The sequence below is a fragment of the Peromyscus eremicus genome, chromosome 20 (assembly GCF_949786415.1).
Source record: "Peromyscus eremicus chromosome 20, PerEre_H2_v1, whole genome shotgun sequence".
Classification (NCBI taxonomy): domain Eukaryota; kingdom Metazoa; phylum Chordata; class Mammalia; order Rodentia; family Cricetidae; genus Peromyscus; species Peromyscus eremicus.
Window position 1 is genome coordinate 1,112,066 of NC_081436.1, and position 14,015 is coordinate 1,126,080.

General features: G+C 43.1%; 1 protein-coding gene across 19 annotated transcripts in view; it reads left to right on the plus strand.

Moving 5' to 3' along the window:
* The first annotated feature begins 805 nt into the window (after nucleotides 1–805).
* Nucleotides 806–14,015, plus strand: part of Pcbp2 (poly(rC) binding protein 2) — a 28,218-nt gene continuing 15,008 nt past the window's right edge. For 7 of the 19 annotated variants that reach the window (XM_059247228.1, XM_059247229.1, XM_059247231.1 and 4 more), the window contains exons 1-7: nucleotides 806–927; nucleotides 3,974–4,114; nucleotides 4,710–4,733; nucleotides 4,822–4,854; nucleotides 5,174–5,290; nucleotides 8,836–8,967; nucleotides 13,225–13,353. In XM_059247228.1, coding sequence (XP_059103211.1) covers nucleotides 4,046–4,114; nucleotides 4,710–4,733; nucleotides 4,822–4,854; nucleotides 5,174–5,290; nucleotides 8,836–8,967; nucleotides 13,225–13,353 — 504 coding nt within the window. In that variant the 5' untranslated portion in view covers nucleotides 806–927; nucleotides 3,974–4,045. The other 12 variants (XM_059247218.1, XM_059247227.1, XM_059247230.1 and 9 more) reach the window with 8 other exon arrangements.

Here is a 14,015-nt window from a genome sequence, read left to right on the forward strand (position 1 = left end):
GGGTTTCTGTGTAGCCCTAGCTGCCCTGGAACTTGCTCTGCAGACCAGGCTGGCCTCGAACTCAAGAGGTCGGCCTGCCTCTGCCTCTCCAGTGCTGGGATCAAATGCGTGCACCACCACTGCCTGGTTTAAGAACATTCATCTTAAGTCCAATTCTTCATTATAATTTTTATTGCCTGATACAGTTTTCTGGGCGGCTGAATAGTGATGTTTTCATTTCTTCTGCACTTATTAAACGGGATCATTGTTTTTAGAGTAAGAAATCTGTGTGATACTTTCAGCCTGGCGGTTAGTGTTTTTAGACAACTTGATTTTCCTTTCTTTCCCTCCCATCCCTTTTCCTCCTCTGTTCTTGATCCATGGCGATGGCCACCTCAATTCTTACTTAGGCCTGAGCTTTCCAGCGCGCCCGCTAGAGGCCACTAGCTTTCTCCGCACTCCTACGCTGCCGCTCTATCACAGAGTTCACCGTTGGTTACCGGCCGTTGTCTCGCTGGTGCCGACGCTGTCCAAGGAGCCGCTCTAGGCTCCGGGAAGGCCGTCCGCATTGCGTGGGGAAAGTGTGGACGACGCAGTCGACTCGCCGGCCCCCGGGGCGGTTAGCGCTTCCGGGGTCGAAGGGTGCGCGGGGTTGAAAGCGGCCCGCTCCGCCCCGTCCCCCTCCCAGACCAGCAGAGGCAGCAGCCGGAGCAGCCGCAGCCTGCGCCCTCTCCCGCCCGCCCGCCCTCCGCCCGCCCGCCCGCCCTCCGCCGCCCTCCACCCGCCCCGGGGTCTCTTTCCCCTCTCCTCCTCCTCCACCCCCCCTCCTCCGCCCGCTAGCGGGGCCCCCCTCGCCTTCCCGCCCGCCCCTATTGTTCCGCCCCCGGCCTCCCGCCCTTCCCCTTCCCGCCCGCTCCCCTTTTCCCCTCAGTCGACTCGCGCCTCCAGGTAAGCTTAAAAATTTCTCCTCCGCCCCCGACCGTAGCTTCTGTTTCCACTCATGTCATCTTTCTTGGAGCACTCCGGTCGTAGTCTGGGGCCTCGGCCTTTCGTAGTCCCGCCTGAGCGTCCACTACTTCTCTCTTCCTGGCCGTCCATTCACGCGAGGCCCTGGCTCTGGCGCGGCCTAGTAGGCCTCGCGCACAGCCTGCCCCCCTCCCCCCGCCTCTTCCCGGTGGCGGCTGCGCAGGAGTCAGGGAGGGCGCGCGCGCGGCAGGGGGGGCGGCGGTGGATTTGTTGGTTGAGGGGGGTGGGGGAGGCGATGGCCGGCTTGCTGGCCGGGCGGGTGAGCGCGGCTCCCCGCGGGGGTCAGGCGCTGGCGCAGCCACACGAGGAGGCGCCACTTGTCCGGCCCCTCCCCCTGGGTCGCAGCGCCCCCCCCCGACCGAACCGTTTATTTCCTCCCCCCTTCTAGTCAAGGGAAGGGGGGCTTTTTTTTTTTTTTTTTTTTTAAAGTGGAAAATGCTTGGATGACCGGGGCGGGGGAGGGGAGTGGGGGGCTGCAGAGTTAAAGGGTAGGCGGACTCCCAGTTACCGAGTTACTCTGACGTTCTCTCGGGTAACGAATTTTGAAATTACAAAATGCCTGCCGCTATAAACCAGACCGAGCTATTTATAGAGGGGTAATTGACTGCAGGATTAGCAGCTGGATTCCCGGGATGGGGTACACTTAGCTTGACCTACTCAGGAGAGGAAGAGACAGAGGTTTCTCGGATTAGAGGGCTTGGAGTTTTTTTTTTTTTTTTTAAATGCATCTTCGTGTGTTACTTAAATGATTTTGTAGATAGGTTTTCGGTTTTCTTGTCCCTTTGAACTTCTATTACTGTATTTGAAAAATGATTAATACATTTTGAATAGGGATACGGAGTTAAAGCTACCAGGTTTATACCGTATATTTGAGGGGAAAAAATTAGTCTTACAGACCTAATCGGTAAGCATTGTTTTCCCATAAATGAGATGTTGATTTGTGAGATTTTTGACAGCAAGTAACTGGAAGTGGGGAACTGATGTGCTTTGGGATGCATTTATATAATCAGTTAACATCCTGAAGTAACTAGAAGACAATTAGCATGTACAGAGTGGTGTGACACCTACTTTTTTCACATGGTTTTTTTTTTTGGTTTTTCGAGACAGGGTTTCTCTGTGCAGCTTTGCGCCTTTCCTGGGACTCACTTGGTAGCCCAGGCTGGCCTCGAACTCACAGAGATCCGCCTGCCTCTGCCTCCCGAGTGCTGGGATTAAAGGCGTGCACCACCACCGCCCGGCTGACAGCTACTTTTTAAAGTGCTTTAAAAATGTTTAGGACTTGAGATGCAGAGGCAGATGGGTCTTTGAGTTTTGGAGGCCAACCTGGTGTTAATCGACAGTTCCATTCGGTCTTGAGCTACATAGTGAGAACCTGTCTCAAAAAAAAGACCCAACCCTCCCACCCCCCCCAAAAAAACCCTTAAGGTTATGAGGGATTGTGTATACACAGCAAAGTGAAAACTGGTGTTTTGAAGGGACAAAATTAAGAGAAATCATAGATACTGATTTGAAGGGATGAATACTTGACATGTTATTGGAGAAATTTCAGTACTATTGAAAACTTGAGACTCTTGAAACTGTTAGTGTTTGGTGCTAAATGAGAAGGTTAATTAAAAGCAAAAACATCGCCGGGCGCTGGTGGCGCATGCCTTTAATCCCAGCACTTGGGAGGCAGAGGCAGGCGGATCTCTGTGAGTTCGAGGCCAGCCTGGTCTCCAAAGCAAGTTCCAAGAAAGGTGCAAAGCTACACAGAGAAACCCTGTCTCGAAAAAACCAAAAAAAACCCAAAAACCAAAAAAAAAAAAAAAAAAAAAAATCAAATCCCAATTTTCAAAGTTGTTTCAGAGGATGAGTACACAGGCCATCTTGGTAATCTGTCACTGATTCTTTAAAGCAAATATGAAGTAAAATTTTACTACTATCAGTTTCATTTTTATTGTTGTATTTGAAAGAAAATTTGAGTTTTAAAAGATTTTAGAAGTTTGTGAGTCGCACACCTTTAATCCCAGCACTCGGGAGGCAGAGCCAGGTGGATCTTTGTGAGTTTGAGGCCAGCCTGGTCTACAGAGCGAGATCTAGGACAGCCTCCAAAGCTACACAGAGAAATCCTGTCTCAAAAAAAAAGAAAAAAGAAAAGGAAAAAAAGTGTGTGGTAGTCATAGTTTCAAAGTTAACATTCAAGGACAAGGAACATTTCTCAAATTGATTAGAGAGAAAGAATAAAGAGTTGAGATGTGCAGAATCAAATTTCAGAGGAAGAATATGGAATCCCATCAGTTGTGGAATGTATCTTGTATATGCTTTTTTTCAGTGAGACTCCTGGACTAAATTATTTTTCTTGTTATTTTGTGACTGTCTCAATGTGTAGTCCTGGCAGCTGACTTGGCTCTCAATATCTTGCTCAAGGTGGCCTTGAATTTACAGCAATCTTGTCAGAACCCCGAAAGTGCTGAGATTATACAGTAATGTATCACCATACGGAGATCTGAACTAAATCATTTTAAAGTCATTTGGTATCATCCATCAACATTTGAGATTGAGAAATTGTCAACACTAAGGAAATTTACATATATACTCTACCTTCACTTCCAACTGCTGCCCAGTAGGAAGCAAGTTGAATTTACCCTCACTGTGGTAAAGTTTGTCCAGCTGTTCTTGAATCCGTTTCAGAACGTACTCAGCTAAAGTACAACTTAAGCAATTCTCTTAGAACCATTGCCAGTAGAAGGAATGAATCTTTCTCATCTCAATCATCAGTGGAAACCCTATCATTAATGAGCAAACTAGAAACAAAACCTGATCTGTAAGTGTTATGTAGTTGTGCTGGATGTGTTTACAAGTCTGATAGGCTAACACTTAAGGAAAAGAGTCAGTTAGATAAAAGTGGAAATGTCAAAGTGAAAATAACTGGAAAAGAATTACTTTTTATTCCTCCCCCCTTCTTATTTTCGACATTCTTACATTTCAGTTTTGGCTTTCACTCCCACCAGTGACCAAAGACTTGACCACTCAAAAGTCCAGCTCCCTGTAACTACTAGACATGGACACCGGTGTGATTGAAGGTGGATTAAATGTCACTCTCACCATCAGGCTACTTATGCATGGAAAGGTATGCACCAGCTTGGAAAATTGGGTCATAGTAGCTGCTACTGGAGGGGCCAGGAAAAGCAGACAAGCATCTTGGAGCTCATCAGATTAGCACTGTGGGACATCTGGCTTTAGCACTCTTCTCTAATGGAGTGTGGTGAAAAAATGGACAGCTTTTACTAGGAAGCCTCAGTGAGCAAGAAAGATTTAAGCAGTTGAAGCCAAAAAACAGTCCTCGCTGGCTAGTAAAACATTCTGATGTATGTTGTTGTAGCCTATAATTTCAGGAAGGAAGATTTTTTTGTTTTTTATTTCGGTGGTATGGGAGATTGAACTGAGGGCCTCTAGGTAAACACTACCGTTGAGTTATATCCTCAGGCCTTATTTTGCATATTACAAAGGTGTGGTATTTAATCACTCTGATTCTTGATTCTTTGGTAGCTTCAGTATGAAATTTTGTGCAAGGAAATAAGTGCCTCCCCCCATGAATTTTAAGATCTTTTTATTTCTTTGGGTTGGTATTTACCATAGTTAGCAGTTGGTTAGCTTAGAATTTTCTTTTTATAATGATGAACTCTGAATTTCCTGTTACTAATACTTAGTTTTCTTCATTGCAGGAAGTTGGCAGTATCATTGGAAAGGTAAGATTGTTCCATTTCAACGCTAATTACTATTTAGTCAGTCTGGGCTGAAATAGTTGGAGCTCATGCTTGACTTTTCCTCTTACAGAAAGGAGAATCCGTTAAGAAGATGCGCGAGGAGGTGAGTTACAAGGAACATTGGGATTTGTTAACCTTGGAAAACCCTGAAAAAGTTCTGTATGAGAGAAGCAGGGTAGAGCTCAAAGGGGGAAACATTTTCTGGTTAATTTGTAATGACAAATAGTGTGATAGGAAATGAGTTTTGTGAAAAGTCCCCATAAGATACAGTAAGTTGTTTGAAGACAAGTGGATTAGTATTTCAAATTGTGTTATGTAGGCAGCTTCTTGCCTGTGTTATCTAGGACAGGCTATCCTGTACAATTTCAGTTCTTTTTATCTATTAAAACTACTTGTTTCTTTTTTCTTCTTTTTTTATCCAGAGTGGTGCACGTATCAACATCTCAGAAGGGAATTGTCCTGAGAGAATTATCACTTTGGCTGGACCGACTAATGCCATCTTCAAAGCCTTTGCTATGATCATTGACAAACTGGAAGAGGTTTGTTGTTCTTTTAGGATTGCTTCTCCTGCCCCATACCAGACATAAAGCAAAACCAAGGTCAAAACCTTGTTAAATAATTGAACTATACCCTCAGCCACTGCCCTTTTTTTTATGTATAATTTTTTATGTTCATTGATGTTTTGCCCAAGTTTACATCTGTTTGAAGGTGTGAGAAGCCTTGTAGCTGGAGTTACAGATAGGTGTGAGCTGTCAATGTGGGCTCTGGGAATTGAACCGGGGTCCTCTGGAAGAGCAGCCAGTGCTCTTAACTGCTGAGCCATCTCTCCAGCCTCCCTTCCCCTTTGGAGGTTTTTATTTTGGTATTTTTATTTATTGAGAAAGTGTCTAGTTTTGTAAGTCTGGCACTACTAGTAGTCCAAGATGCTGTTCAGCACTGAGTCACCTTCCTGAGTGTTGGGATTACATAGAAATGTGTATGACCTTTTCCACCTCTGTCATTTAAAATTTTCTCACTGATTGTTTTGAAGGTGTGCCTTTGCTTCCTTGATAGTTTCACAGCTGAATGAACTTAATGTGGTTTTTATTAGGGTCCTGCCAAACACCAGTACATTTTGATTTTAAACAGGCAGATACTGATAATATTGTATTAAAAGTTAGAGGTAAAGCCCTAGGTTTCTTCCCCCCTCCCCCCCTCGTTTTTCGAGACAGGGTTTCTCTGTGTAGTTTTGGTACCTGTCCTGGATCTCGCTCTGTAGACCAGGCTGGCCTCGAACTCACAGACATATGCCTGGCTCCTTCTCCCAAGTGCTGGGTTAAAGGCGTGTGCCACCACTGCCCAGCCAAGCCCTGGGTTTCTAGAGCAAAATAAGGATTACTGATTTTGTTGGAAGGAAGTTCTTTTACCTTACCAACCTTCAGGGGCTGAACAACTGCTATCCTCAGTCGTGTGTTCAGCTTCCTCTTCCTCCTCCTTGGCAGTAATGCCACTTCATTGTGCATTTGATGCCATAGGCAGAAGAGTGCTGTTTGGTTGGTACTTACTGCTCTGTGAAATCTTACCCTTGCCCGGGTCAGAAATGTTACATTTTGAACTGCAGGACCCTGTTCTGTTACTGCAGAGTTTGCAGCTTAAAAGAACGTTTAGAAATACATGCTATTACTCTTAAAGTAATAGGCTCTTAGCTTGGAGTGGTGGTATACACCTTTAATTCTACCAGTACTGGGAAGGCAAATGACCAGATTTGGCTTCATATTTGAGACCCTGTGTCAAAAGAAAAAAAAAATTCTTGACTTCATAGGCTTGTATAAAAATAAGCAATATATACACCTCACTGGTTGGTACATAAAGATTAGACAGAGAAGTGCATTTTTAAACAAATTTTATTTATATTTTACGCATGAGTGCTCTGCATGTATACTTGCATGCCAGAAGAGAGCATCTGATCCTAATGTAGATGGTTGTGAGTCACTGTAGTTGCTGGGAATTGAACTTGGGACCTTTGGAAGAGCAGCCAGTGACCGCTGAGATTTAGAGCTCCTGCTTAGTGTCATAACTCACTGATTTCATCAGAAAGCTAAACCGCCTCATGTACATAGTGAGTTCTAGGCCAGTCTGGACTACATAGTGAGACCCTGTCTTTATAGAAATTTTGAAGCTAGGTGGTGGTGGTGCGCCTTTAATCCCAGCACAGGAGGCAGAAGCAGGCGAATCTCTTGAGTTTGAGCCCAGCCTCAGAGTGAGTTTTCCAGGACAGCCAGGGCTACACAGAAAAACTCTCAAAAAAAAAAAAAAAATATATATATGTATGTATGTATTTTTTTTTTGGTTTTTCGAGACAGGGTTTCTCTGTGTAGCTTTGCGCCTTTCCTGGAACTCACTTGGTAGCCCAAGCTGGCCTCGAACTCACAGAGATCTGCCTGGCTCTGCCTCCCGAGTGCTGGGATTAAAGGCGTGCGCCACCACCGCCCGGCCCCAAAATATTTTTAAAAGTGAATAAATTAAAATTTTTTTGGAGGGGCTGGTGAGCTGGCTCAGCAGGTAAAGGTACTTGCCCCCACACCTGATAGTCTTGGTTTAGTTCCTGGGACCCACATTGTGGAAGGAGAGAACCAATTTCCACAAACTGTTCTCTGACCTGGGAATACACACTCACTGTAAACTAAAGGTGATAACAATAGACAATCCTGTGGTTTGGGATACAGTGTATTAGGAAGCCTTTGATCAGTACAGGGTTTTTGTTTGTTTTGTTTTGCTTTGTTTGCTTGAGTAGAACCAAAGAACCATGCTTATTATGGACAGGTTCTTTTTTCTTTGTTTTTGAGACAGTTTTTTCTCTGTGTAGCCCTGGCTGTCCTGGAACTTGCTCTGTAGACCAGGCTGGCCTCAAACTCAAGAGATCCGCCTGCCTCTGTCCCCCAGCGCTGGGGTTAAAGGTGTGCACCACAGTGCCTGGCAAAGCATGGACTCCTCCTATAATTGGTCTCTTGCCAACCCCTAAATGCCATTTCAAAGCATTTTAGATATAATACTTAATTTTCAATAAAATGGCTATGGGAGAAGTTGAAATCTTGAGATTGGGTGTAGCTCATGGCAGAGTGTTTGGTAAGCATATAGGAGTCCTAGCTCTGAAAAAAAAACAAAATACAGACATTAACTCATTTTAACTTTCTAGTATTGATTTTGTAAGAGGACATTCAGGTTGAGTTTGGTTGCATTGTTTCATGTATTCATATTTGATTTAATTTTGACAATTTCCCCCTCTTGCTTTTTGGGTATATGTATATGCATGTGAGTGTGATTGCGCACACTGCAGGGCCAAAGAAAGGAAATCAGATATCTTCTATTGCATTCTTCCTTACAGCTTTGATACCCATCTCTCACTGAACTGGAATCTTGTCAGCTTTCCAGTTTCTTGGGTACTTCGGTTTCCATATCCAATGGTGGGATTATAGGCATGCACAGCCATACCCAGCATTTTATGTGGGTGCTGGGGATCTGAACTGATTCGGGTCCTTATTGATCGTATAGCAAGCTTTCTTTACCCGATGAGCCATCACCCCAGTCCTTTTGGTTTCATGCATACTAGACAGATGCTTTCCCACTAAGTTACATTTGTAATCCAAATGGAAGGAAGGTCAACTTGGCTTGTTGGAAGTGTTGCTTTTCTCTGTACCCTTGTGGTAAAGAAAAATAGGGCTATGGTTACTTCTGCAGTTCTTTTTCTGTTTTGTGTTGCTGCAAGGGATCCATACCAGGGTAAGCATTCTGTCCATGACAAGTTCCTTAGTCCTGTTAGATTTGGAAAGATGGGTGAACATGTTGTGGTGTAACTCTGGCTCTTACTTACCTTTTCTGAGTGCTGGATTATAGGCAGTGCTACCACATTGGGTGCAGAAATTGTAATCTTCACTTAGTTTGGTATAGTTATGATACATGTATGTAATCTTCACTTAGTTTGGTATAGTTATGATACATGTATGTCCCAGGAGTGATTCTTCTGTGTACTTTCAGCTGTGTTTATATGCTTATTTATCTTTTTGGTGTTCTGAACAATTTTCTTTTTCTTTTTTTTTTTTCACAGGACATAAGCAGCTCTATGACCAATAGCACAGCTGCCAGTAGACCCCCAGTCACCTTACGGCTGGTGGTCCCTGCTAGTCAGTGTGGCTCTCTCATTGGAAAAGGGGGTTGCAAGATCAAGGAAATAAGAGAGGTTGGTGCCCCTCCCCCCATGTCTGTTAACAACTTCTTCTTCTTCTTCTTCTTTTTTTTTTTTTTTTTTAAGTCTTGTTTGGCCTATTTAGACCAGGATCTCTGAGAGCCTCCAGCCTCTGTCTCCTGAATGGGTGCATTATCATACCCATACCAGATTGTGTTATAACTAGAAAAGGATAGCATTTGATATAAAGATTTAAGCTGGGCTTGGTGGTGGTTCAGGTCTGTAATCTCAGCTACATAGGAGACTGCAAGTTCAGGTCTTGTCTTTTCTGTAAAGTCCAAGGCCAGCTTACTGGGGCAATTTAGGAGAGATGATCTAAAAAATAGAAGATGGAGCCAGGTATGGTGGTGCTTGCCTTTAATCCCAGCATTTGGGAATCAGAGGCAAAAGGGTCTTCTTGAAGTCAGCATGATCTACATAATAAGTTCCAGGCCAGCCTGGGATACATGGTGAGACTCTCAGTTTTTTTGTTTTGTTTTGTTTTGTTTTGTTTTTTTAAAAGTGGGATTAAAAAGGGGTGTTTGGATTTGGGTCTAGTGGTACAGTAGTTGCTTAGCATGTCTGTGGCCCTAGGTTTAACCCCTGATACTGATTCCCCCCCATCATGATTCGCAGTCCATGAAGACTGTAATGTGATGATACTTTTTTAAAAATACAATTCTTTATTTCATTTTTGTGGTGTCCAAGGTAGATACCCAGGGTCTCACAAATGCTAGGTGGATGCTGTCCCATTGAGCTACATCCTAGTGCACTATTCCCTACTCTTCTTATTTTCTATGTTTTTTTTTTTTTTGATTTTTGTTTTGTTTTTTCAAGACAGGCTTTCTTTGTGTAGCTTTGGAGCCTGTCCTGGAACTCACTCTGTAGACCAGGCTGGCATCGAACTCACAGAGATCCTTCTGCCTCTGCTTCCTGAGTGCTGGTATTAAAGGGGTGTGCCACCATCAGCTGGCACCCCCCTTATTTTTAACATAGTAACTCCTATGTTACTAGCCTGGAACTTCTAAATTTATTAGTAATCTTGCCTCAGCCTCCCAAGTACCTTGGACTACCATACAGCCTTTGCCTGGTTCAGTAATGAGAATATGAGAGTGTTAATTAGAATTTCTAACTTTTTGCATATAGTTACCATTTTATTTTATTTTTTGGGTTTTTTTTTTTTTTTGGGAGAGGGAGGGAGCTTTGAGATAGTGTTTCTCTGTATAGCCCTGGCTGTCCTGAAACTTAGTCTGTAGACTAGGCTAGCTTCAAACTCAAGGAGATCCATCTGTCACTGCCTCCCGAGTGCTGGGATTAAAGGCATGTACCACCAAGCATGGCTCATTCATTATTTTTTGAGATAAGGTCTGTCTAGCTGTGATTGGTCTGGAATTGAGGGATCTATCTGTCTCTGTTTTTTGATTGCTGGGATTAAAAATGGGTGTCACCACAGGGCAGTGGTGGTGCATACCTTAATACCAGCACTCGGGAGGCAGAGCGAGATCCAGGATAGGCACCAAAGCTACACAGAGAAACCCTGTCTGGAAACCCCCTCCTCCCCCAAAAAATGGGTGTTACCACATCCCATTTAGTGTGCCACTACCCCTGCCCCCCCACTTTTTCCCATGAGACAGATTTTTCTGGCCCAGCTGTTGAGTTAAGCCTCCAAGGATTCTCCTGTCCCATCTCCCTAGCTTTTATTATATGTGTTCTTGGGGGTCCCCCTCCCCCCCAAGACAGTGTTTCTGTGTAGCTTTGGAACCTGTCCTGGATCTCGCACTGTAGACCAGGCTGGTCTCAAACTCACAGAGATCCTCCAGCCTCTGCCTCCCGAGTACTGAGATTAAAGGCGTGTGCCACCACTTCCCAGCATGTTCTTGGTTTTGTGCTGGAAAGCACTTTTAATAGACTGAGCCATTTTCCTTAGGCTACCCCCTACCTCCATTACTTGTGTTTAGTACATATGCATGCATACTGGTCAGAGGACATGAGATGAGGGGGTCAGTTCTTTATATTGTGCCGTGTGGGTTCACTGGGATAGGTTGGTAGATTTAGTGGCAATTGCCTTTACCTACTGAACCACTAAACTTTTTTTTTTTTTTTTTTTAATTATTTTGATTTTTTTGAGGCAAGGTTCCTGGAACTCACTCTATAGACAAGGCTGACCTCAAATTTAGACCTTCCTGTCTCTGCCTCCTGAGTGTTGGGATTAAAGTCACAAGCCACTGCCGGGCGGTGGTGGCGCACGCCTTTAATCCCAGCACTTGGGAGGCAGAGCCAGGTGGATCTCTGTGAGTTCGAGGTCAGCCTGGACTACCAAGTGAGTTCCAGGAAAGGCGCAAAGCTACACAGAGAAACCCTGTCTCGAAAAACCAAAAAAAAAAAAAAAAAAAAAAAAAAGTCACAAGCCACTGAGCCTGGGTTGTAGATTTATTTTAATTATGTGTATACGTCTCTGTGTGACTATTTGCATGAAAGTGAAGGTGCCCTGGAGCCTAGAAGACAGTTCTGCATTCCCTGGGGCTGGAGTTTCATTTGGTTGTGAACAGACTTACATGGGTGCTAGGGAACTGAATTCAGATTATCTGTAAAAACAATAGAAGCTGTAAACAGCAGAGCCATTTCTCTAGTCCTGAAATAATAATAATAAAAAAGATTTATATGTATGAGGTTTTTGTTTGCATGTATGTATGTACTCCACATATGGCGGTTGTCAGCGGAATTCAGAAGAGAGTAGAATCTGTTGAAATGGAGTTACAGATAGTTGTGACTGACATGGTGATGGGAACTAAATCCAGGTCCTCAGCAAGAGCAATAGATGCTCTTAACCATTCAGCCATTTTTCTAGCCCCTTAAAACAATAATAGAGTTTTTCAGACTAGGTCTTACTGTGTAGCTCTGGCTGTCCTGGAAACTCACTCTGTAGACAAGGCTGGTTTTGAACAGGAGATCCACCTGCCTCTGCCTCTCATAACTAAAGGTATGCACAACTATACCTGACTAAAACGATTTTTAAATTTATCTATTTGTGTTTGTGTATGTTCATGTGTGCTTTCAGAGGACAACTTGTAGGTCTCGGTTCTCTTTTTCTACCAAGTGCGTCCCCCGGGGATTGACTTTAGGTTGTTAGGCTTGGCAGCAGGCATTTTTGCCTCCTGAGCCATCTTGCTGGCCTCTTCTAGTTTTTTTTTTTTTTTTTTAAGACAGTCTCTTTCAGATTTCTTTATCAACTTTTTCTTTTTGTTGGGGAGGGGGATGCTCTTGAGACAGAATTTCTCTGTGTGTCTGGCTTTTCTGAAACTCTGTAGATCAGTCTCGTCTTGAACTCACAGAGATCTACCTACCTCTGCCTCCCAAGTACTGGGTTTAAAGGGATATACCACCAACATCTGGCTTTTTTTTTTTTTAATTCCCCCCCAAAATAATTTATTTATTATTATTTATGTGTATTGGTGTTTTGCCTGCAGGTATGTCTGTATGAGGGAGCCAGATCTCCTAGAATGGAGTTACAGACAGTTGTGAGCTGCCATGTGGGTGCTGGGACTTTAGAAGAGCCGCCAAGTGCTCTCAATCTCTAAGCCATCTCTTCAGTCCCCATCCGGCTTCTTTGTCAACTTTTCATGAAGTTTTTTCGTGTCTAAACGAAATGTTACTAAATAGTTCCAAAAGGGAAACTAGTTTGAATTTTTTGAGTCTTTATACAGAATGGTTAGGAGTTTTAGGTGCAGGAGCGTGTGTTTTTGTAGGTCATGGGAAGTGGTTTTGGTTTAAGTTTTTTTGTGACAGTGTCTTGCTGTATCCCAGGCTGGCCACAAACGTGTCAGATGGTTCTCCTGTTTTAGCTTCAGAGACTAGGTATAAACAGCCAGTTTCAGGTTCTGTTTTGATGATATATTTTAAATACTTGGAATGGTGCCTGACACAGAATAGGATTGATGAAAATATTTGTTCAATAAGAATATGAAAGGTGAGTGTATTTATGAGAGTTTTGTTTGGCCCACAAAGTTGTCATTATTAGGTAAGAGGAAATTGTTTCAAAGGGACTTTTTCCTGAGTGCAGGTTAAATGTAGGCCATTACTCAGTTTTATTCTTGTCTTTCAGAGGTAATTTATTTTTAACTTTAGTAAGCAATTGTGTCTGGAATAAGGGAAGAATGGGAAAAGAGAAAGAAAGGGGAGTAATAAGTATTGACTGAACATCACATTTTAAAGTTGCTGTTGTGAAGGTTTTAAGAACATAGTTTTTCTCTGATTTTTAATTTCCTTTTAAAGAGTACAGGGGCTCAGGTCCAGGTGGCAGGGGATATGCTTCCCAACTCAACTGAGCGGGCAATCACTATTGCTGGCATTCCGCAATCCATCATTGAGTGTGTCAAACAGATCTGCGTGGTCATGTTGGAGGTAAGCCCTCAGGCTCATGCTGGAGGTGGGGCTGATTGTGGGGATGGAGGAACCGATCTATATTTAGTGAGACTAGAATTAGGTGAAGCTGGGAGGCTATCAGTGGGGGTGGGTAAGAAGTTCTCTTGAGTTCATACTTGCCTTTTCCCGGTTTTGACTTATCTGTGGGCAAAAACAGGATCTATTAAGTAGTCTTGTGCTTCAGAACAAGTCTAGTATCATGGGTAGGATAAGATAGACTACAAGGACTTCAGATTTCTGAAACACTAACTGACCTTTTTAATTGCCTGACATTGACACGATCTTTTATTTTTCATTTTGAAACAGGATATAGTCAAAATAATTATGTATCATAGAAAAAGTATCAATGGTGGTGTTTCTGAGTGAATTATGAAGTCCTGCTATATATTCTGTTGCAAAAAAAATAGAAATTAAAGGAAATTAAATTTCTTTTGAGTTAACATGGAGTTGAATCAGAAAAGAAAATGATCTTGCTTGTGTCTTTGAAACATATATAACATTTAGAAATTTCATATCCAACCTTGGTTTTTATTATTTATAAAAAATGTGAGATCCTCAAAATTGTCAGCTAAAGTATATCTACAGATTGTGTGTGAGTTAAATTTATTTACAAGTGTGGAAATCATGACTAAAATTATTTC